Source organism: Marmota monax, unplaced genomic scaffold (genome assembly GCF_021218885.2).
Source record: "Marmota monax isolate L192 unplaced genomic scaffold, Marmota_monax_Labrador192_F-V1.1 WCK01_AAM20220418_F8-fsc00086, whole genome shotgun sequence".
NCBI classification, from domain to species: Eukaryota; Metazoa; Chordata; class Mammalia; order Rodentia; family Sciuridae; genus Marmota; species Marmota monax.
In genome coordinates, this window is record NW_026693086.1 from 2,389,254 (window position 1) to 2,411,361 (window position 22,108).

A 22,108-nucleotide genomic window follows, 5' to 3' on the forward strand; every position below is an offset into this window, starting at 1 on the left:
GCACCTGACTAACTCCGTGCCATTCTTGCCAAAAAATACATGCATCTTAGCTGGAAAAGTGTGCTCTGTAGGTGTAAGGTGAATTATGATGCACTCTACCATCATATATAACAAATTAGATATAAACAAATAAATACAAACAAATAAACATAAACAAAATATGCCGTCATATATGACAAGACACTGCCCATAGTGCTGGAGGCCGGGAAGTCCAAAGTCCAGCTGCCAGCAGATTCTGTTTGATGAGCGCATACCTTCCGCTGTGTCCTCCCACGTGGGTGGGGCAGCTAGTTGTCTGAGGTCCCTTTTATAAGGCCCTGGTCCCATTCATGAGGAATCTGCCCTCACAGCCTAATCACATCCCAAAGTCCGCATTACCCCGGGGATGAGGATTCCAACATGTGGGTTTAGGGGAGGACTCTAACATTGACAATAGCAAATGCTGATTTCTTCTTCCTTTCGGTAGCTGTACTGTGGTTAGGTAAGACAATAGCCCTGGCTGTCTGTCCTACCTGGTCCCCAGTTCAGGGGTGATCAGCTGTGGGGCTTTTGGAAAGTGACTGGATCATGAGGCACTGATCTTATCAATGGGCTAATCCACTAATGACTTCTTACCTGCAGGGACTATTGGGAGGCTGTGGGAATCACAGTGGGACCTAGGTGAAGGGACCAGTCCTTGGGCACACGTGTGCTCTTGGAGACTATAAAGAGAGCTTCTCTCTGCTCCCCAGCTGCTGTGAGCTGAGCGGCTTTCCTCCACCACCCGCTGCTGCCATGATGCTCTGCCCCACCTCAGGCCAGTAGATCTGGGCCAACCATCCGGCACCATGAGCCAGAATAAAGTTTTCCTTCTTAAAGTTGTTTTTCTCAGACATTGTGTCTCAGTGACAAAAAGCTAATAATACCCTTATCCTTTATATATAGAATATATGCTTAAAGTTTTTTTTCCTTAAAAGGTAAATAACAAAGAATCACAACCAAAAGTAAAAAAATTAAATAGGATGCAAAGCATTACCTGTTTCAATCCAAGAAAATCAGATAAAAGTCTCTACTGACTGCAATGATCAACTCTGTGGAGGGTTTACGGTGTTGTGCTGTTATTATTCTTTTACTCAGCTACGAATTGTTTATTTCCTCCACAAAACTCAATATTTCTAGTATGGGTGGAAAAAAAAACTCCATTGCTATAATTTGCAAGTGGCATGTGTAAAAATAAGCATAACATAAGGCAAAGAGGATTCCACAGAGGGAAATATCTTTTAGATTCAAAATAGAAAATTGACAGCGAAGATATAATCTGTGTGTGTAAATAACATTGCAGCAAGATACACAAAAGCAAAACTCGTCAGAATGAAGCTGACAGAAAACTAAGTAGTATGGAAATACTTTAACACATGACACAACAAGAAGCCCAAACAAAAATATTTAGAAGTAAAAAATTTTACATAAACAAATAAACATTAGCAAAATAGTGAATGTTCCTTTTTCCCCAGCATCCTCAGAAACATCTAGAAAATTCAATCATGGAAAAAAATATTAAAATTTTGCAAAAATACTCATGCTAACATTATTCTATTACCTTACCCAGGTAAAACAAACCAAAACCGATTAAACTCATAACTATGGGGCTGGGGATGTGGCTCAAGCGGTAGCGCGCTTGCCTGGCATGCGTGTGGCCCGGGTTTGATCCTCAGCACCACATACAAACAAAGATGTTGTGTCTGCCGAAAACTAAAAATAAATAAATAAATATAAAAAAAAACAACTCATAACTATGAGTTTAAATTGATTTTCAGTCTAATTACTTAGAATTTTAAAGCCATCTCCCAAATAATGCTTGGTATGCATCTGTGGTCCCCAAAACTTGGGGGACTGAGGAAGAGGATTTCACAAATGTGAGACTCCCAGATTCAAAAATAAAAAAATATACAATTATGAATTATTCAGAAAAAATGATAAGAACATTTCATTTCATACTTAATAGAGGAAGTTAAACACTATACGGTAAAAACTTTTTTTTTTTTTGTACCAGGAGTTAAATCCGGGTGCTTAACCACTGAGCCACATCTCCATCTCTTTTTATTTTTTATTTAGAAACAGTGTTATGGTTTGGAGGTGAGGTGTCCCCAAAAGCTCATGTGTGAGACAATGCGAGAAGGTTCAGAGGAGTCCCCTGATAGGGATTAACTGAGGGTAATGAAGAGGTGAGGTGTGGGAATTGGGGCGCGGCTTTGGTGTACATATTTTATCTGGAGAGTGGAGTCTCTCTCCGCTTCCTGCTGGTCCTGTGAGCTGCTTCCCTCTGTCACACACTCTGCCGTGACATTCAGTGTCACCTCACGCCCTGAGGAATGCAGCCAGCCTTCTGTGGACTAAGACCTCTGAAACCAGGAGCCCTCAAATAAACCTTTCCCCCTCTACAATTGTTCTGATCAGGTCCTTTAGTCACAGCCACAAAAGAGCTGACTGAAATACAGGGTCTTGCTAAGTTGCTTGGGGCCTAAGTTGCTGAGGTTGGCCTTGAACTTGCGATCCTTCTGCCTCAGCCTCCAGAGCCACTGGGATTACAGGTGTGCACCATGGCTCTCAGCTGTAAAAACATTTGTATCCATCAATATGAAAGCCCAATTGAATGAATTAGACTTGAGAAAACTACAAAATGTGTTACTCCAGCATCTGATTTCATTGAAAAGAACAATGAACTACGGGGGCAAATCAAATCAATGAAAAAGAAGAAAAAATAAATGCAATATATTAGGAATGAGGAAAAGAACTAAATACCCAAAGGAAGTACATTAAATTATCAGGCTACACTACTCACAGCTTTATGACAATAAACATAAAAAATCAGTTTAAATTCATGCTTTTCCAGGAAAGTATGAATTACTAAATTTGACTCAAGAGAAACTAGGAGACTTAATAGTTCAATATCTAAAGAAGAAATTCAAACCTTTGCTTAACACTAGAAGTTACCTCAGTAAAATCAGATAAAAAGGATGCTACCTCATAAACTCCACAAAATGAAACATATAAGATATACTTGTTAAAAAGAAAGAAATAAAATTATTATCTGCTAATGATAACATTACGGGTTACCTAGGGGGAAAAAAATAAGAAAAACTGAAAACCTAACTTAAGAAATTGTGTAGTAAATCAAGACTAAGTTCAAAATCATTCACTTTCATTCATTCTAAGAAGACTCTGGATTTTATTTGGTACCTGGCTAACTCCTATATCGGGGCTGTTCAGTGTATGGGATCCATGGACGGTTGCTTAGCAACCTTAGCATCACCGGGGAACTCACGAGCAAGCCAGAATCCTGGGCACCGCCCCTGCCCCAGACCTGCTGAATCAGAATCTAATAATTTCCAGGTGATTCATATGCACATTAAAGCTCATGAAGTACCAGCCTACTCCAGTTTCACCTCTTCTCAGATAATTCTTTACTCAACTATCCATAAGATAGATGAAGTTCACCCATATGGGTGGGCCCAGATATGGACCAAAATCAAACTCATCAATACCACAAAGTCATTTAAAAAAAATTTTTTTTTTAGTTGTAGATGGATAAATACCTTTATTTTGTGTATTCATTTTATGTGGAGCTGAAGATCGTACCTAAAGCCTCACACGTGTGAGGCAAGCACTCTACCCCTGAGCCACAACCCCAGCCCCCAACAAAGTAATTTTTCAATGTGATTATAGTTTGTAATAATTTATTGTATATTTCAAAATAGCTGGAAGAAAGGATTTTGGAAGTTCCTTTTTCTGATCCTACTGGGATGACGTATAGATTTATGAAAATATATATTTTTCCCCATCCAAGCTCCTGATACAAAGAAATAGTAAATGTTTGACTTGATGGATATACAGATTACCCTAATTTGATCATTACACATTATATATTTACGTAAGTGTATTCAGAAATATTACACTGAGCTGGGCATGGTGGCACACGCCTGTAATCCCAGGGGCTCAGGTGGCTGAGGCAGGAGGATCGTGAGTTCAAAGCCAGCCTCAGCAAAAGTGAGGCACTAAGCAACTCCGTGAAACTCTGTCTCTAAATAAAATGCAAAAATGGGCTGGGGATGTGGCTCAGTGGTCCAGTGCCCCTGAGTTCAATTGCCAATACCACAGCTCCCCCCCACACAAAAAAAAAAAGAAATAGCATACTGTGCCCCATAAATAGGTATAATTATTATGTGTCAAAAATAATAAAAAGGATGATTTCTCGGGGAAATAAAGTGGGTCAATTGACCATCAAGATAACAGTTTTGCCGGGCATTGGTGGTGCACCCCTATAATCCCAGCAACTCGGGAGGCTGAGGCAGGAGGATCACATGTTCAAAGCCAGCCTCAGCAACTTAGCAAGGCCCTGAACAACTTAGTGAGAACCTGTCTCAAAAAATAGAAAGGGCTTGGGATGTGGCTCAGTGGTTAAACACCCCTGGGTTTAATCCCCTGTCTCCAAAAAGATAACGGTTTGTTTTTTTATCTCAGTATCCACTGTTCACCACAATCCTCAGTAAAGATGGGACAGAATGCTGGTTACATGTCATTCTGACCCAAGTGGTTACACCAATCTGCTCTCCTCCATGTTAAAAAACAAAATAGCTAGGTGTGATGGTGCACACTAATCCCAGTGACCGGAGAGGCTGAGGCAGGAGGATTGCAACTTTGTGGCCAGCCTTGGCAACTTAGACTGTGTCTCAAAATAAAAAAGTAAAAAGGACTGGGGATACAGTTCACAGATAGACTACCCATGCATTCAGTCCCCAGCAGTAGGAAAAAGACCTTTCAGAAAGCAGAATGTGATCCAGAGAGAGCAATCTTGAATTCTTTCAATAAATAAAATCAGCTGCAGAAGACCATAGTCTGTTTTCAGGAATAGCTCAGTTTTCTGTGCCAAGTATTTTATGTGCATTATCACACGCGTCCTTGCCCCACGATAGAGATTGTGGCTTCACCGTGCCCACAAGCAGAAAAGGAGACTGAACCTCAGAGACAGGATGTGACTTGCTCAAGATTCTCCATTTTCTTGGCCCACTCCTTGAATCCGTGAATCGAGAACAGCCGAGAAGATTCAAAGTCAAAAGAACATTTTCTGAGGGCTGGGTTTCTTAACCTGGGACCCATGGACCAAATTGAGGGTACCTGTGATCCTGAGGGGGGAAAAAAATCTTGATTTTCCTAAATCTATCATTGCAATTTGCCATTTCCAATTATAAGGGTAGGACACAGACCACAGTTGTCTTAGCAACATCTTTGACTCTGATACCAACCGATATCCCTGATGCTTTTGTGACATGACAGCCACTGCTGATATCTTCAAATAGTGTTTGACTGCTCATCCTCCTGAACTAAGTCATTACTAGACACACTGCTACCTCTTACTTCCTATTGGGGGATATGCCCTGAATCATTTCTATATTTTAAAGATTGCCCTCTGTTTTCTTTTCAATGTCTGCTTTGTATTGTGCATTTAGATATATTATTCTGAGAAGCGATGCACAGTCATTAACAAAGGCATAAAAAAAGAAAAGAGGTTCAGAGACCTTAAGGGGTGACATTTTTTGGTAGCTCTGCTCCCACGAGGACGTCATCCAGCCCCATCGGTCCCCTTACCAGTGGATGCGGACCTGTCTGGTTTCCTGGGTAACTGAGGTTTCCTCTCTACTGTAGGTTTTGCTGCGGTTGGCGGGATGGACGGGCTGAAGGAGAAGTACTTCTTGGCCCTGGCTAGCAACCGGAGCGAGAACAGCAGCTGCGGGCTGCCCCGGGAAGACGCCTTCCATATCTTCAGAGATCCAGTGACGTCTGATCTCCCGTGGCCGGGGATCCTGTTTGGAATGTCCATCCCATCCCTCTGGTACTGGTGCACGGATCAGGTGAGCTCCCCCCGGACTCCTCTTCCCCCGGGGTGGTGACGGGGTGGCTGACATTGGCCTTCTCCTCTCCCACTCTCTGTTCACTCATCTGTTTCCCCAGCTCCTTGACGACTTCCTTCCTTCCTTTCTGCGTGTTAAATTAAACAAATCTCCGTGTTGTTTTGCTTTTTGCTCTTCCTGGTGCTAATGGCAGATCCAGAGCTGCTGATCTTTACCAATCGATCCTGTTCAAGTGCCTGGGAAGAGCAGGGCGGTGTGTGCCTGTAATCCCAGCTGCTCAGGAGACTGCTCAGGAGGCTGAGGCAGGAGGATCGCAGGTTCAAAGCTAGCCTCAGCAACTTAGCGAGGCTATAAGCAACCTAATGAGACCCTGTCTCAAAATAAAAAAAATAAAAGGGGCTGAGGATGTGGCTCCGGGTGAAGTGCCCTTGGGTTCAATCCCTACTACCAAAAGAAGAAGAAGAAGAAAAATCAAGAATACAGTGAGGGGGAGTGACCCTGAGCAAGACTTTTGAGGGAATTTTACTCTATTTTTAAATTTAGATTTATTTATTTTTAGTTGTTAGATACTTACATGTCTTTGGAGGATACAATGTGATATTTTGGTACGTTTATACTTTGTGTGATGATCAACTCTTAACCACTGAGCCACATCCCCAGCCCTCTTTTTTTTTCCATTTTTCAATTATTAGGGTCTCTCTAAATCACTTAGGGCCTCACTAAGTTGTTGAGGTTAGCCTCAATCTTGTGATCCTCCAGCCTCAGCCTCCCAAGTCACTGGGATTACAGGCATGCACCACCATGCCCTCCAGCTGTAGTTTTGTACCATTAACCCATCCCCTCCCATCTCTCCCCCTGGCCCTCCCCAACCTCTGGTAACCACTCTTCTATTCTTTATGAGCTCAGTTTTGCCAGATTCCACATATGAATGAAATCACATGGTATTTGTCTTTCTGTGCCTGGCTTGTCTACTAAACATAATCTTTAAACCCATCCCTGTTGCCATAAATGAAAGCATTCTTTTTTATCGATACATAGTATTTTTTCTTTGCCCCTTCATCTCCACGTAGGTTGGCTCCATACCATGGCTATTGTGAATTGTGCTGCATTAAACAGGGGAGTGCAGATGTCCTTTTATTATGCTGATTTCATGCCCTTTGCATGTATACCCCCGGGGTGACATTGCTGGATCAGGTGGCGGTTCTATTTTTAATTTTTGAGGAGTCTTTGCTCTGCGCTCCTTTGAAGGAGGAGAGCAAGTGTTCCATAACTTTGGAGAAAGCATTTGCAGCAGGCGGTACCGCCAGAGCAAAGGTCTTAAGGCCAACATGTAACTGGTGAGAAAAAATAAACAAGAAAATTAGAAGACATTACAGGATGATAAGCGGGCAGAAGAGAGTCAGTTTGCATTTGCTTGTGGGTACGCAGAGAAACTCTGGGTGGACCTGAAACCCAAGGGCGGGGAGATGAAGGAGACCAGCAGGGGTGGATGGGACCCTTTCCCTGCTCTGATTTAAATCAGCGAATTATCACCCGTTCAAATAGGGTGCTTTCCTGTTACACTAAAGATCACAGATCTGTGTACCATTTTGGAAGCTCTTTTGCATAGTCAGGGCTGATGAGAAAATTTGGGGGGGGGCAGGTACCAGGGATTGAACTCAGGGCACCCGACCACTGAGCCACATCCCCAGCCCTTTTTTTGTATTTTATTTAGAGACAGGGTCTCACTGAGTTGCTGAGAGCCTCGCTTTTGCTGAGGCTGGCTTTGAACTGGCAATCCTCCTGCCTCAGCCTCCCGAGCTGCTGGGATGACAGGTGTGCACCACTGTGCCCAGCCTGATGAGAATTTAATTAAAGCGATGGTCTTGGGTTGGACAATTGAACCGAGGCAGGTGACATTCCAGAGAATGAAGCCCAGGTCCCACCCCTGGGCTTCTGTGCATGAGGAGCTGAGCTCGAGGCCATCATGTGTGCCACGTACATATGCTGCCCCTTTAAGAAAGCCTCCTTCTCCACCTTAGCCAGTCTCGGGTAGGAGAGTTCCTGAGACAAGGTATGGATCCAGGTGAAGTCCATGGTCAGGTTCAGGAGATGCCATTTCACATCTCTGAGCCTTATTTTCTCACATGTCAAATGGAGCTCCTAATCGTTACAAAATAGAGATGCATGAAAAAAAATTTTTCAGTCTCGTTACAGGGATGGTAAATGCACCATTGGCAACATTGACATTCGTCCTCTGGCTTATGTTACTGTTTTGGGCACAGCTCACCAACTTGTATTTATTAATTTGTACAAATCATTACTTTAGTTTGCAAACTCTTATTCCAACGCGTAGCCCTTGAAGGCCCCTCCATCCCACATAATGCAAGAACCTTAGGACTTAGCGCAAGAGGATCTGATCTTTCAAAACGCTCATCAGAAGTCCAAGCTCCCCTCTGCCCTTTGACTCTGGTTGACCACGAGGGGTTTCTGCTGAGCCAGATTCCACAGAGTCTAAAGGATGTGCTGGCTCAGTGTGCTGGGGTGGGGGGTGGGAAATGCACATCACTCCCAACCCTTCATCTAGGCCCCCTTTAGAAGGGGAGAGCAAGGCAGCTCAGCACCCAGCATTCACTGAGAGCATATTCCAGATTGTCCTGGGCAGAGATGGAGAAGGAAAGTCATAGCTGGTGAGAGTTAATGACATTTGAACATGTTATGGATGCCCCAGCAACACGCCAGTCACTGGCTGAGCATCTCCTATGTATTCAGCTCATTCTCAGAGAGATGGGGGCCAATACTTGGGCTGGGGGCTCCTGTGGAGGGCCACACCCTCTGGGTGGGGATCGAACCCAGGGACTTAGTGCACACGAGGCAAGCACTCTGCCAACTGAGCTATACCCCCAGCCCAATGTGGCTCACTCTTAAAATGATCCAGCTACTTCCTCAATTCATATTTGGAAACACCGCTTCATGGGAAGAGAGGCCTGAATTCTTTTCAGTGATAATGTCAGATCTCCAGTGGGAAACTCTTTCCTGTCTGACTCTTTGGCACCTTAAGGAAGCAATAATCCCGCACCTGGGTATTCATCCAAACGTACTGAAAAATTATTAGGGGTGTGATGTGAGGTTTAAGGCAAATTCTACTTCTGGATGCTCTTCCATTAAGGATTCTTTGCTGATTTAGTGAGGATTCTGGTTATCCATAGGAAAAAATAGTAGTTTAAACTTAAAAGGACATTTCTTTTCTCTCTCTCTCTTTTTTTAATTGATTTTATTTTTTTAAATACACGACAGTGGAATGTATCACAATTCTTATTGCACGTATAGAGCACAATTTTTCATATCTTTGTATAAAGTATGTTCATGCCAATTCATGTCTTTATACATGTACTTGTTTTTTTGCATTAAAATTCTTATTGTACATATATACCATAATTTTTCATATCTCTGTATATAAAGTATGTTGACACCCAATTCGTGTCTTCCTACATGTACTTTGGATAATGATGTCCATCATAGTCCACCATCCTTGCTAACCCCCTGTCCCCTCCCTTCCCCTCCCACCCTTCTGCCCTATCTATAGTTCATCTAATCCTCCCATGCTCCCCCTCTCTACCCCACTATGAGTCCCTTATATCAGAGAAAACATTCAGCTTTGCTTTTTGGGGATTGGCTAACTTCACTTAGCATTATCTTTTCTAACTCCATCCATTTACCTGAAAATGCCATGATTTTATTCTCTTTTATTGCTGAGTAAAATTCCATTGTGTATGTATGCCACATTTTTTTTATCCATTCATCCACTGAAGGGCATCTAGGTTGGCTCCACAGTTTAGCTATTATGAATTGTGCTGCTATAAACATTGATGTGGCTGTGTCCCTGTAGTAGGCTGTTTTTAAGTCCCTTAAAAGGACATTTCTAGAAATTCACATATCTGAGAGACTAGAGGTGGATAACAGCCACTGATTTTTATGGGGCAGTTACTATGCGCTGGACACCATCTTAAGTATGCTAAACCCTTTTGCTTCATTCACTTGTCAAAACTGCCCTGGTATTATCCCCAATTTATAGGTGAGAAAACTGAGGCAAAGACAGATAAATTTGTCTGCTCGGGGTCACGCAGCCAGGAAGTGGGGTGGCAGGATTAGAACCCAGGCTGTGTCCATCTCCAGAGTTCATACAGTAAACCAGACCTGGCGCCTCTAGATGGAAGGAGAGCGAGAGGGCAGAGGAGTCAGCTTGCCCAGTGAGACCAGAGGCGGACAAGAGGTACTTCTTCACACAAGGCAAACCAAGACCTACCGCACCTGCCGAGGACCAACGCACACCCGGTTTGCCCTCCGAGCAAGCCACCTCAGCTGCTGCCCATCCTCCTCTTTTCCAGGTGATTGTTCAGCGGACCCTGGCTGCCAGGAACCTGTCCCATGCCAAAGGAGGGTCCCTGCTGGCCGCGTACCTGAAGGTGCTTCCCCTGTTCATAATGGTGTTCCCTGGCATGGTGAGCCGCATCCTCTTTCCAGGTGAGGAGACGGCTGGGAGAGGAGGCCCCCGTCTGTGAGTCTGGGACCCTGCAGGGTGTTCTAAACAGCTGCTGGCCCCCAAGACAATGTGGCAGGGGTCCTGGGCACCTGCTGACCTCATGCTGTTCCGCAGTGTGGGCTCAATGGACAAGTCCAATAGGTGTCCCAAGCCACATTCAGGGAAAATTCAATGGGGAGGGGGCGAGGGGTCTTTGTCAACTATATTTTTATATCACAGTTGAGCTAAAATGGTACATTTGCAGATGTCAGTTTCTGATGTCCCATGGGAAAGTTCCTCTCAAGCTTTGGTGTTGGAGCTCAAGAGTTTGGTGACTGTGGACCAATGGGACCATTTTTTAAAAATTTATTGTGGATGGACACAGTACCTTTATTCTATTTATTTATTTTTGTGTGGTGCTGAGGATTGGACCCAGGGCCTCACACGTGCCAGGCAGGCACTCTACCACTGAGCGGCAGCCCCAGCCCGTGGGATCATTTTTATTTGTACTTTTCTTGACAAATATCAGAGGACATCAGGGTCTCTGGAGCACTGCACTTGGTTTTATTTTTGTGGCAAAGGGATAGGTTTGTACAATGGGGATAACAACGCTGTAGTAGGAGACGTCATTGGACACCACATGGTGTCAGGAGCCGGGACCCGGACAGAAGAAAGCTCCCATCCTTGCCCTCAATCAAGGCTGGTATTAACTCACAGGGGAGTGGACAGTGGAACGTGTCCTGCCCTGGCCTTATCCTCATGGTGTTAAAGAAAGGGGGGGCGGGATGGTCTGCAGTTGGCCCAGTTTAGTCCAAGGAGTTTAGGGCCCTTACTATATCAGCAGGAAAGAGCCGGGGAAGGGAAGTTGGGGTGCTGTCCATGGTGCTAAACTCTGGGCTCCAGCTTCTCAGCCCAGAGGAGCTGTAAGTGGCCCTGCCTCTAGACAAGGGGGCTCAGGCTTGGAAGAACCTTCAGGGAGACAAGAAGTGCAATCTTGGGGTTTGTGGTACCTTGTTGGAAAACACACAGCTGTCGAGCAAGGCTTGAGGTGTGAACAAACAACGTGGCCATAAGCAACGTTCACGGTGCGCTTGCTAGGGGCCAGACCCGTGCAGTCTTGAGTAGAGTGTGGTGGTCATGGGGTCGGACTCTGATCTGGACTGCCCAGGCCTGAGTCTTGGCTCTGCTACTTACGAGCTGTATGACTCTGTATAAGTCATTTCAACTCCCCTGGCCTCTGTTTGCTCGCTTGGTTTTTTTTGTTTGTTTGTTTGGTTTTGGGGTTTGTACCAAGGATTGAACCCAGGGGCATTTAACCACTGAGCCTCATCCCCAGTCCTTTTTATATTTTATTTTGAAACAGGATCTTACTAAGTTGCTTAGGGCCTTGCTAAGTTGCTGAGGCTGACCTCAAACTTGTGATCTTCCTTCCTCAGCCTCCAGAGCTGCTGGGATTGTAGGTGTGCACCACCACACCTGGTGGTATCCTCGCTTGTAAAATGGGGATAATGATACTTTATCAGGTTTGAAGCAGGTCCTGACACAAGGCAAGCATGATATATTGTGCTTTGAGTGAATGTCCCCAAAGATCCATATGCAAAGGCTTAGTCTCCTGAGGGCAGTAAAGACAGGCACTGTAGACCTTGTGGGACTCAGTGGAAAGTTCTAAGGTCATTGGAGGGGTGCCCTTGAGAGGGATTATAAGACCCAATTTCTCTCTCTCTCTCTCTCTCTCTCTCTCTCTCTCTCTCTCTCTCGCTCTCCCTCTCACTCTCTCACTTTCTATCTCCTTCCTGGCTCAAGACATAGCATTTGCTCTACTCCATGCTCCTGTTAAGATCTGCTGCTTTCACTAGAAGCCCAGACTAATGGGGCCACCCCATCTTCCAGATCCATGAGCCAAAATAAACCTCTCTTTAGCTCATAAGTAGCTTGTGTCTGGTGTTTTGTTATAGTGACACGAGACTGACTGAGACACTTTGTAAATTCTCCCAGTTGCTATTTTATTCATGCATTCTTGGCTCTCCATATATCTGAATTCCATAAATATGAATTCCATCAACTGCAGTTCAAAAATACTTTAGTCAGATGTGGTGGTGTGCTCCTGTAATCCCAGCAACTCAGGAGGCCAAGACAGGAGGATGGCAAGTTCAAAACCAGCCTCAACAACTTAGCAAGGCTCTAAGCAACTTAGCAAGACTCTGTCTCAAAAAATAAAAAGGGCTGGGAATATGGCTCAGTGATTAAGTGCCCCTGGGATCAATCCCAAGTACCAAAATAATAATAATAATAATAATAAATTAAATCACATCTATCCTGAACATGTACATATTTTCTTTTCTTATTATTATTCCCTAAACAATACAGTATAACAATATTTATGTTGCATCAGGCATTATAAGTAATCTAGAGTGATTTAAAGTAAACAAGAGGGCGTGCCTAGGTTACATATAAACACTACATCGTTTTATAGAGGAACTGAGCATCTGCTGATTTGGCATCCACAGGGCGTCCTGAAACCAGTCCCCCCAGACACCAAGGAACCACTGCATTGCTTAACTTCATCCTCAAAAGGACACTGTGAAGTCAATGCTAGGACTGCCCTTCCCATCTTACAGATGAGGAAATTGAAATCCAGAGGAAGTTATTGATTCGCTCATTTAGCTCTTCTTCCATTGATCCAGCAAATAGTTTGAGAGCCAATTATCTGCTGGGCCTTCATCTAGTACCCTGAGGACACCTAAGTGAACCAGAGTGTCCTTCTAGTGGGACTTAGATTGTGGCACTGGAAGAGACAGATAAAGTAAACACATTGGTTGATTGACACATAAGCGAGAGAGTCACTGGTGGTGCTAAGTGCTGGGGGAAAACACATGAAGACGTGGAGAGAAGGCCAGACAGAGCTGCCTTTGACAGTGTCCATCTAAGGACACCATAGTCGGTCCAAGCAATAGGTTTGAAAATGTATTTTCTAGTGGGGTCCATGAGATTAATGATGGGTTGAATATGAGGGTTGAGGAGACAAGCAGGAATCCAGGCTCGTACCCTCGGGTACCTGGTTTGCTGAAGTAGTTACTGGGTGAACCAGGCATCTATCTGCTTCCAAAACTGACTCTTAGACATGGAAATCCCACCACGAGCCTTGACTTGAGATCTGGAAGATCAATAAGGAGACCCTGATCATCTCTCTTAGCAGTCAACCAGCCAATTAACCATCATTGTTAAATGAGATACGATCCCTCACACTTGCCTCACACGTGCAAGGCAAGCGTTCTGCCACTGAGCCGCAACCCCAGCCCCAGTTTCCTTGTCTTTAAAATAAGGATAATAGCCACAGCTTCCCCACAGAGTTGTGAAAATTAGGAGGCCTGTGCACAGTGTTTATTGTAGAGTCTGAGTCATAGCAAACCTTCCAGGAATGTTGCATTGTGGGAAAAGGAGGGTCTGTGCCCTGTTTGGATTTGACTTTGTCTGGGGCATCATTTAGTTTAAGCAGCAGGGGGTCTGGAGCTCTCTAAGAGAACGCACTCCATGAAGTGGTTGGTAAACTGACAGGTGAGTGGATGTTACTGAATGGGCGCTAATGATCAGGAGGCTGTTGATGTCATTTATAATTTAGCTGAACCAACCCCCTGCCCTCTCATGAGCATATTTCTTTCTTTTGTATTTGTGTGTGTGTGTGTGTGTGTGTGTGTGTGGTGCTGGGGATTGAACCCATGGCCTTGTGCATGCGAGGCAAGCACTCTACCAGCTGAACTCTGTCCCAGCCTCATGAGCATTTTTTTTAGGCTGAAGGAACACACACAATTGTCTTCAACAGATGTGCCTTATAAACTTTGCATCTGTCCTGTGTCCCGTGGTTGAAGGATCCACTTCTATCAGGAGACAGGAAAACTTTCAGTGAACAGTGAGACCCTTGCTCCTTCTCTCTTAGCTAGAAGACGGGGCCTCTTAGATAACAGAGGCGAACTTGTGTAGGTTTGAACTTGAACCAGACCTTTGGCCCACTTGATGGCGTTCTGAGAATAGGAAGGTAAATATTATCTTATCCCCTCCCAAGTTTTCTCAGAAGAGTAATAAAAACTTGAGAACTTTGACCTCCTCAAAGCATTTATCTCAATGAGAGTGGTTCTTCCCAGTGCTCCTCAGACTTTCTTGGTCTGCCTTCTTTAATTTTGAGTTTGCGGGGAATCTACTTTATTCCAAAGTAATTGCTATTAGTAGTATTAATTCTGGCCTCAGCACACATTTTCTCTCCCACTGGTGAATGTCATTGGAGGAAAGGTCCCAATTGGGAGAAGACATTACCCAGAAGCCCTTGAGCCCCTCTATGGATGAAAAGGCTATTTCCATTCCTTAGATCTTCTGCTCAACAAAAGAAAATGAAGATACAATAATACTGGATTTTAAAATTGTGATGTACTTTACCCGCTTACATTTTTATTAACTTTTTTTTTTTTTTAGTACCAGGCTTTGAACTCAGGGACACTCAACCACAGAGCCACAGCCCCAGCCCTTTGTTAAAATTTTATTTAGAGACAGGGTCTCCCTGAGTTGCTTAGTGCCTCGCCGTTGCTGAGGCTGGCTTTGAACTCAGGATCCTCCTGCCTCAGCCCCCCACCCACCAAGCCACTTGGATGACAGGCACGAGCCACCATGTCGGGCTTGATTACCATTTTTAATTCAAATAAAAAATACAGGAGTGAAATGTATTATCTAGAGATATTGTTGAACATGTGCATTTGAGGACACTTGTGAAACTCAGACCTCAGCCAGATGGTCATCATGGCTTTGCTGTTGCATCAGAACCAGGGAGGACATTGGCAGGACATTGGTAGGGCTGCCTGAGGATCGGGGTAGGTGCCACTCACCAGAAAAGATGGGCTGAAACACAGTGTCACCCATCTGGATGAAGAGAAAGGACTGTGGATTAAGCCGAGGGAGGGCCTGGGCTTCTTTATGAGAGTTATTAGTTTGATTCCATCCCATTTATTGATTCTTGATTTTATTTCTTGTGCTTTAGGAGTCTTGTTAAGGACTTGTTCAAAAGAACCCATAAAAAAGTCTAGAAATACGGGCTGAGGGTGCGGCTCCGTGGTAGAATGCTTGTCTAGCATCCGTGAAGCCCAGGGTTCAATCTCTAGTGCTGCAGACACACAGAGAGACAGAGTTCTCATGGTGGAGATCCCAGTTTAAAATAAGGAGTAGCCGTTGAACTCTATGAGCTGTTGAGAAGACAAGGGAAAGAGGAATTTAAACTGTGTTTGCCAGTGGATTGTAGAGGTTCATGTCTGAATTCCAGAGTCTTGGGAGGCTGAGATAGGAGGACACAAGTTCGAGGCCAGCCTGGGCAATTTCACAAGACCACGTCTCAAAAGAACTGGGGATGTAGCTCCGTGGGTTCAATTCCCAGTACAAAAAAGAAATGAACAAGGTGTGGTTGACACGTATCAGGCAGTGACAAACTTCAGTACAGATGGAAATTGCCTCTGTCTCCTCCTGCATTGGGGCGGGGGGGGGGGGGGGGGGGCGGGGATGGATCCTGATCCAGGATACGGTGGTCAGAATGGGCACACAGTGTCTCAGTTTTATGTGGGATACAATAAGAGCCAGGGCTTCTCTGCATTTCCTGCGTATCAGATCCGTGCTGAGTGCTTTCTCGGGATCATCTCAGCCTATTCTCATGATAATGTTATAAAGTGTTGTTTTCCCAGTTCTCTAGATATAGCAACTAAAGTTGGGAAAGGTTAAGTGACAAGGTCACAGCCTACAAAGTCTAGGCCCCTTTCTATGTCCCTGAGCTAGGGACTCAAGTGCAGTAAACCTGTCTCCTGGTGCTGGCCTGTGTCAGGCCACACTGTGGCCAGGCCTGGGACATTGAGGGTCTCTCTGCTCAACTCTGGGTCCTGGGCTTCCTCTGCAGATCAAGTGGCTTGTGCACATCCAGAAATCTGCCAGAAAGTCTGCAGCAACCCCTCCGGCTGCTCCGACATCGCCTACCCCAAGCTGGTGTTGGAGCTCCTGCCCACAGGTAATGTCCCCTCCTCAGCCCTACATGGAGCCTCCTGGAGGACCCAGCAGGGAGAGCAGGGATGGGTTCTGATCTGAGGTAGGGACACGATGGGAGCCTTGTAGACAGGGATAGGCTCTGGGCTCAGCGGCTGAGCCCCAGATCTAGGGGTCCCCCTCAGCCCCACGAAATGCTGAGGTCCTGCATAACCAGGAGCTCGGCCCAGCTGTCCTGTCTGAGGTTCTGCCTACTGGGATCAGCTGGCTTTGGGCCTGGGGTACCAGAGTCACAAGTGAAGGCAGAAGCCGTTGACGGGAAGCCCGAGGCCCACAGACCTCCCTTCTGCCCTAGGCCTGCGTGGGCTCATGATGGCTGTGATGGTGGCGGCTCTCATGTCCTCCCTCACCTCCATCTTTAACAGTGCCAGCACCATCTTCACCATGGATCTGTGGAATCACATCCGGCCACGGGCCTCTGAGAAGGAGCTCATGATTGTGGGCAGGTAAGGTCTTCCGGCATGGGGCTGGGCGGGAGGGTGAAGAGTCAGGGAGAAGAGAGCTGAGCCCACCCACGGGCACAGTCCCACCAACAGTGTACCCAGGCTGGCTCAGTGTCCTCTGCAGATGCCATGGGTGATTGGTAGGTTGTTCATTCAAGAGACGTTCAATGAGCACCTACTATGTACCAGGAACTGGCATACAGCATTGAAAAGACATAATTCTTGCCATCATGGAGCCAGAGGAGGAGGAAGGGAGGAGGAAGAGGAGGAGAAATCGAGGAACAATGATAACCCTATGTGGGGAGTCGGGAGGGTGGGGGTCAGAGGGGGAGGGCCCTGATAGGAGTATCCAGGTAGAAGGGAAGGGGCTATTCTGGAGGATTGGATAAAGAGTTCTACACCCAAATCTCCTGCAAAGTCCTGATGTCTAATGGGAGGAGCTGAAATGGGTGGCATGTAAATTTTATGTAAAATACATGTAAATAAGCTCCTTGGAGGCTCTGTCACCCAAGGAGATGCACCCTGAAGGCTCTTCAGCCTTGCGTTAGGAAGAGTTCTTAGATGTGACAACCAAGAACCTTCTGTAGGAAACAGAGAAAAAAAACACATTGAACTTCATCCGAATTGAAAGCATTTTCACTTCTTATGAAGCATTCATAATCTAGAATATAGGAAGGACTCTTAAGCCAAAAGACTCGACTAGACGTTTCAGCAAGGAAGCTATAGAAATGGCTAATAAAGCCGGGTGAGGTGATACACACCTACAATCCCAGCAGCTTGGGAGGCTGAGGCAGGAGGATCACGAGTTCAAAGCCAGCCTCAGCACAAGTGAGGCCCTAAGCAATTCAGTGAGACTCTGTCTCTAAATAAAATACAAAATAGGGCTGGGGATGTGGCTCAGTGGTCAAGTGCCCCTGAGTTCAATCCCTCGTACAAAAATTAAAAAATTTAAAAATGGCTAATCATCCCATGAAAAGATGTTCCACATCATTCATCATGAGAAAAATGCAAATTAAAACTGCAGTGAGAAACCACTACACCGCCTCTCATCAAAAAGACACACACGAAAGAAGAGAAACGGGAACTCTTAGAGCCTGTGGGTGGGAAAATCCAATGGTTCAAGTGCTCCAAAGCAGATGGTCAGTTTCCTGCAAATGTTAAACATACACTTAACGTGTGACCCAGCAATATGCATTTCTAGAAATGAAAACATGTGTCTCTACAGAGACTGATATATGCATTTCACAAAGCATAACCCCCACCAAAAAAGAGAAACAATCCAAGTATCTATCAACTGGCAAAGGATAATCCATGACAGGGAATGGCAGACCCAGGACAGTGGAATGTTTTCAACTACAATAGAAAACGAAATAGCTGGGTGCAGTGGTGCACCACCTGTAATCCCAGTGGCTGGGGAGGATGAGGCAGGAGGATCTCAAGAAATCAAATAGTGATACATGTTCCATCAGGGACGTGCTGTAACAGACATACTTAATCAAAGAAGCTAGCTGCAAAAGACCACATCCCAGGTGATGCCATTTAGGGCAAACGTCCCCCAAAAGCCACCTGCAGAGACAGAGCACCTGTAAGTGGTTGCGTAGGCTCAGCGCAGGAAGAAGCTGTCAGTGGGCCGAGGGGGCCTTTTGACGTGACGGATGTTCTAAATGTCAATTGCAGTGATGGTGGTTCGACTCTACAAATCTACTAAGAGTTATTGGACTGTACAGTTATGGGGGACGAATTTTATGGTTATGTGATTTGTACCTCAACAAAACTGAAGTCCATGTTCAGGGGAGATGACACTCCCTGGGTCTCTCTCCCTCTGCCCCAGGGTGTTTGTCGTTCTGCTGGTGTTGGTGTCTATCCTGTGGATCCCCGCGGTCCAGGCCAGCCAGGGCGGCCAGCTGTTCGTCTACATCCAGTCCATCAGCTCCTACCTGCAGCCGCCGGTGGCCGTAGTCTTCATCCTGGGCTGCTTCTGGAGGCGGGCCAATGAAAAGGTAGCTCTGTGGCAGCCGCACCATGCAAGAGCCGAGGGCTGCCCTGGAGGACTGGGAGAAGACGGTGGCAGGGGTCTAGGGAGACCCAAGCATGGGCTGGACTTGGTGTCATTAGAGAGAGTAAGCTCTGCGGAGGAAATCGCAGGGAGGGCGTTACCTGGTCTTTGAAGAAAGGAAAGGGGGCCGGGCGCAGTGATGCAGGCCTGTAATCCCAGCAGCTCGGGAGGCTGAGGCAGGAAGACAGCCTCAGCAACTTAGTGAGGCCTTAAGCAACTTAGGGAGATCATGTCTCTAAATAAAATATATATTTTTTAAAGGGCTGGGGATGTGGCTCAGCGGTTAAATGGCCCTGGGTTCAATCCCTGGTACCAAATAAATAAATAAAGGATTCAGGACAATATGTGTGGGTTACATGAACCACTGGACCTTACTATAGAAGACGCTTGAGCATCCATGATTCTGGTATCCATTGGGGCTGCTGGAACAAATCCCTTGAGCAAGGCATGACTGTATTTGTCAAAGATAAACAGATATGTAGATCCAAGCCTTTCCAAATTGCTGATTCATGTGGTGATCATTGAAAGAAAGACAAGTTCCTTGCTGGCCATGGTAGAGGATGATTGTAATCCCAGCAGCTTGGGAGGCTGAGGCAGGAGGATTACGAGTTCAAAGATAGCCTCAAGCAGTTTAGCAAGGCCCTGTCTCTAAATAAAATCCAAAAAAAAGGGCTGGGGATGTGGCTCAGTGGTTAAGTGCCTCTGGTTTTAATCTTGGGTTAAAAAAGGAAAAAAAAAAGGGGGGAGACGAGTTCCTGATTGGCTTCTTGAGGTTCCCGGAGGCCCAAGCCCGTGATGTGCTCTGTTTTGCAGGGTGCCTTCTCAGGCCTGATCTTGGGCCTGCTCCTAGGCTTGATCAGGCTGGTCCTAGACTTTATTTACGTGCAGCCGCTGTGTGATCAACCCGACGAGCGCCCTGCAGTCGTGAGGGACGTCCACTACCTCTACTTCTCCATGATCTTGTCCACGGCCACCCTGATCACTGTGTGCACCGTGAGCTGGTTCACGGAGCCGCCCTCCAAGGAGATGGTACGTCTGGGTTGACAGCTATGTCCACTGAGACTCTTCATAGCAAGTGACAAAGAGGACTGAAGGTTCAAAACCCAAGTCCAGCATTGGGTCCTCAGGGACAGGTTGATTCTGAACTCAGGAAAGATCCATCTCTCCCTTCTGTGTCAATATTGGGCCCCCTACAGTGCCGTGTGGCTTTAGGAATATATCCTCCTTTACTGTCATTGAGGAAAAGCCCAAGCATTTGGGTCCTAGATTTCTAGCAGGGTTGCTGATTCCTATTGATGGAGTCAGTTTAGGATTGTGCTCATCCATGAACCCACTCAATCCCTATGGCCAAAGAAAGGGCCCAGCTGAAATGGTCAATCCCTGGGTCCCACCATACCCTAGCGCTAGGGTGGAGCTCTGAGAACCAGAATGGGGCCATATGAGAGAGATCGGGGAGCGAGGGAGGGAAATGTCCATGGGGTGCAGGGCTGGGGCAGGAAGGCAAGACCGGGCAGACCGAAGGCACCAAGGCTGAGCTTGGGGCTTGGCAGGGGAGGTGAAGAAAGATGGTGGCCGCCACCCGTATCTCACAATTCACCTCTGCTCCTTAGGTCAGTCGCCTGACCTGGTTTACAAGGCACGACCCCAGGGTCCAGAAGGAACCAGTTCCACCAGCAATTCCCCTGCCTCTTACGCTGTCTCAGAATGGGACCCCAGAGACCACCAGCACCGGCATCCAGAATGAGATTGTTCAAGAAAACATGTCCAAACCCCACAGCTGTGAGTTGCCTCTTCCCTTAGTTACAACAGGAGCCCAGGGAAGGATTCTGTGTTTATGGGGAAGTTTCTCTATCAAATCACAAGCCAGAAAATGGAATGGATTTGGGATCTTAGCATCCAGGGTTTGGTCCTTCCACTCTCTGGCCACCTGAAGGGGTTCTCCTATAACTCTGAAGAGAAGTCTCAGATGGTCACTAACAGCAGACCCCCTAGGTGGCCACTCAAATGTCGGTCATGTATCCTCAGGGTGCATAGATCACAGAGACATTCTCTAAATGAGTGGTTTCAAACTGGCTGCTGGCTGACCTATTTGGCCTCAGCACCTATTGTTTTAATAAGATGTGAGTTGACATTTAAAAACTGGAAGGTTTCACATAGGATTCCAGATTTCCATCTTCTTTTGAAAAATGGCAATGCTTGTGCCCATGTATCTACATGACGAGAGTCACTTAGAGCTTTAAGAGGATACGGGATGCGCCCTTCAGTTAGTCCAAGTCCCCACCGGCTCCTATTATCTCCATGTCCCCAGGGCCGTGGGTTGTCGTGGCTTTCTGTTGGTGGTGGTGTTGGATACTGTGGATATGAACTGTGCCAACCCAAAGTGGGGAGCTCCAGAGGGCCACGTGTTTAAAGAGAAATGGAGGAAAGCGTATTTCTGGATAGAGGCAAAGATGATTTTTAACATGATGCAAAAATGCCTCCTGTGACTCAGATACGTCCCCTGTCAACTCACGACAGGCCATTGAGTTTGCAGAGAAATGGAGTTTTCCACAAAGGGCCCATTTCCCTCCCACCTTCTGGAGGCCTTGTGACAGGGGAATCAGAGCTGGGTCCTAACTGGGCCAGACCTTCCCGCCAAAAATACTTGGGAGTCAAATGGGCAGGAGAAATAGGTTTATTCCAAGTCAGTTGTAAAGGAAGATAGAGGAGATTTATTCTCAAATAGTCATCTTCAGGAAACTGAGAGAAAAGAAGACCGGAAATATACATATGCAGATTTGTGGTCCATCCCAGGTTCCCTGGTGCCTGTGAGGTCACGGGGTGGGGGTTGGGGGGTAGCCCATTGGCTTTAACTCTCAGTGTGAGGAAATAGGGGATGCAGAAAGCAAGTTTTTAGGAAGTTCCAAAGTTAATTTGGTGCTTGCATTCTCAGTGTGGGGAAGGTGTCCTTAATCTCGGAGGTGGCAGATTTCATTAATTCACTCTGTCCCTGCCTACCAGGGGTGTGACTTGACTTCACTCTAGTTAGTTTGAGCCTCAATTTCTTTCTTGGAAGACAGTGAGAGTCTTAAAATACCAATCTTGCAGAATTAAAGTCTTCCAGACTTACGGTATTAATGAACACAGTTGTTCCTCGGTAAACAGTTCCAGGTCC

At 46.0% G+C, this 22,108-nt stretch overlaps 1 protein-coding gene across 1 annotated transcript in view; it reads left to right on the forward strand.

Moving 5' to 3' along the window:
• Slc5a11 (solute carrier family 5 member 11) overlaps positions 1-22,108 on the forward strand; it is a 45,863-nt gene that overhangs the window by 23,029 nt on the left and 726 nt on the right. The window contains exons 9-15 of the mRNA XM_046454635.2: positions 5,683-5,888; positions 10,256-10,391; positions 16,313-16,420; positions 16,751-16,901; positions 18,730-18,898; positions 19,768-19,983; positions 20,565-20,733. Of these exons, the coding sequence (XP_046310591.1) occupies positions 5,683-5,888; positions 10,256-10,391; positions 16,313-16,420; positions 16,751-16,901; positions 18,730-18,898; positions 19,768-19,983; positions 20,565-20,733 (1,155 nt within the window). The remainder of the gene's footprint in view (positions 1-5,682; positions 5,889-10,255; positions 10,392-16,312; positions 16,421-16,750; positions 16,902-18,729; positions 18,899-19,767; positions 19,984-20,564; positions 20,734-22,108) is intronic.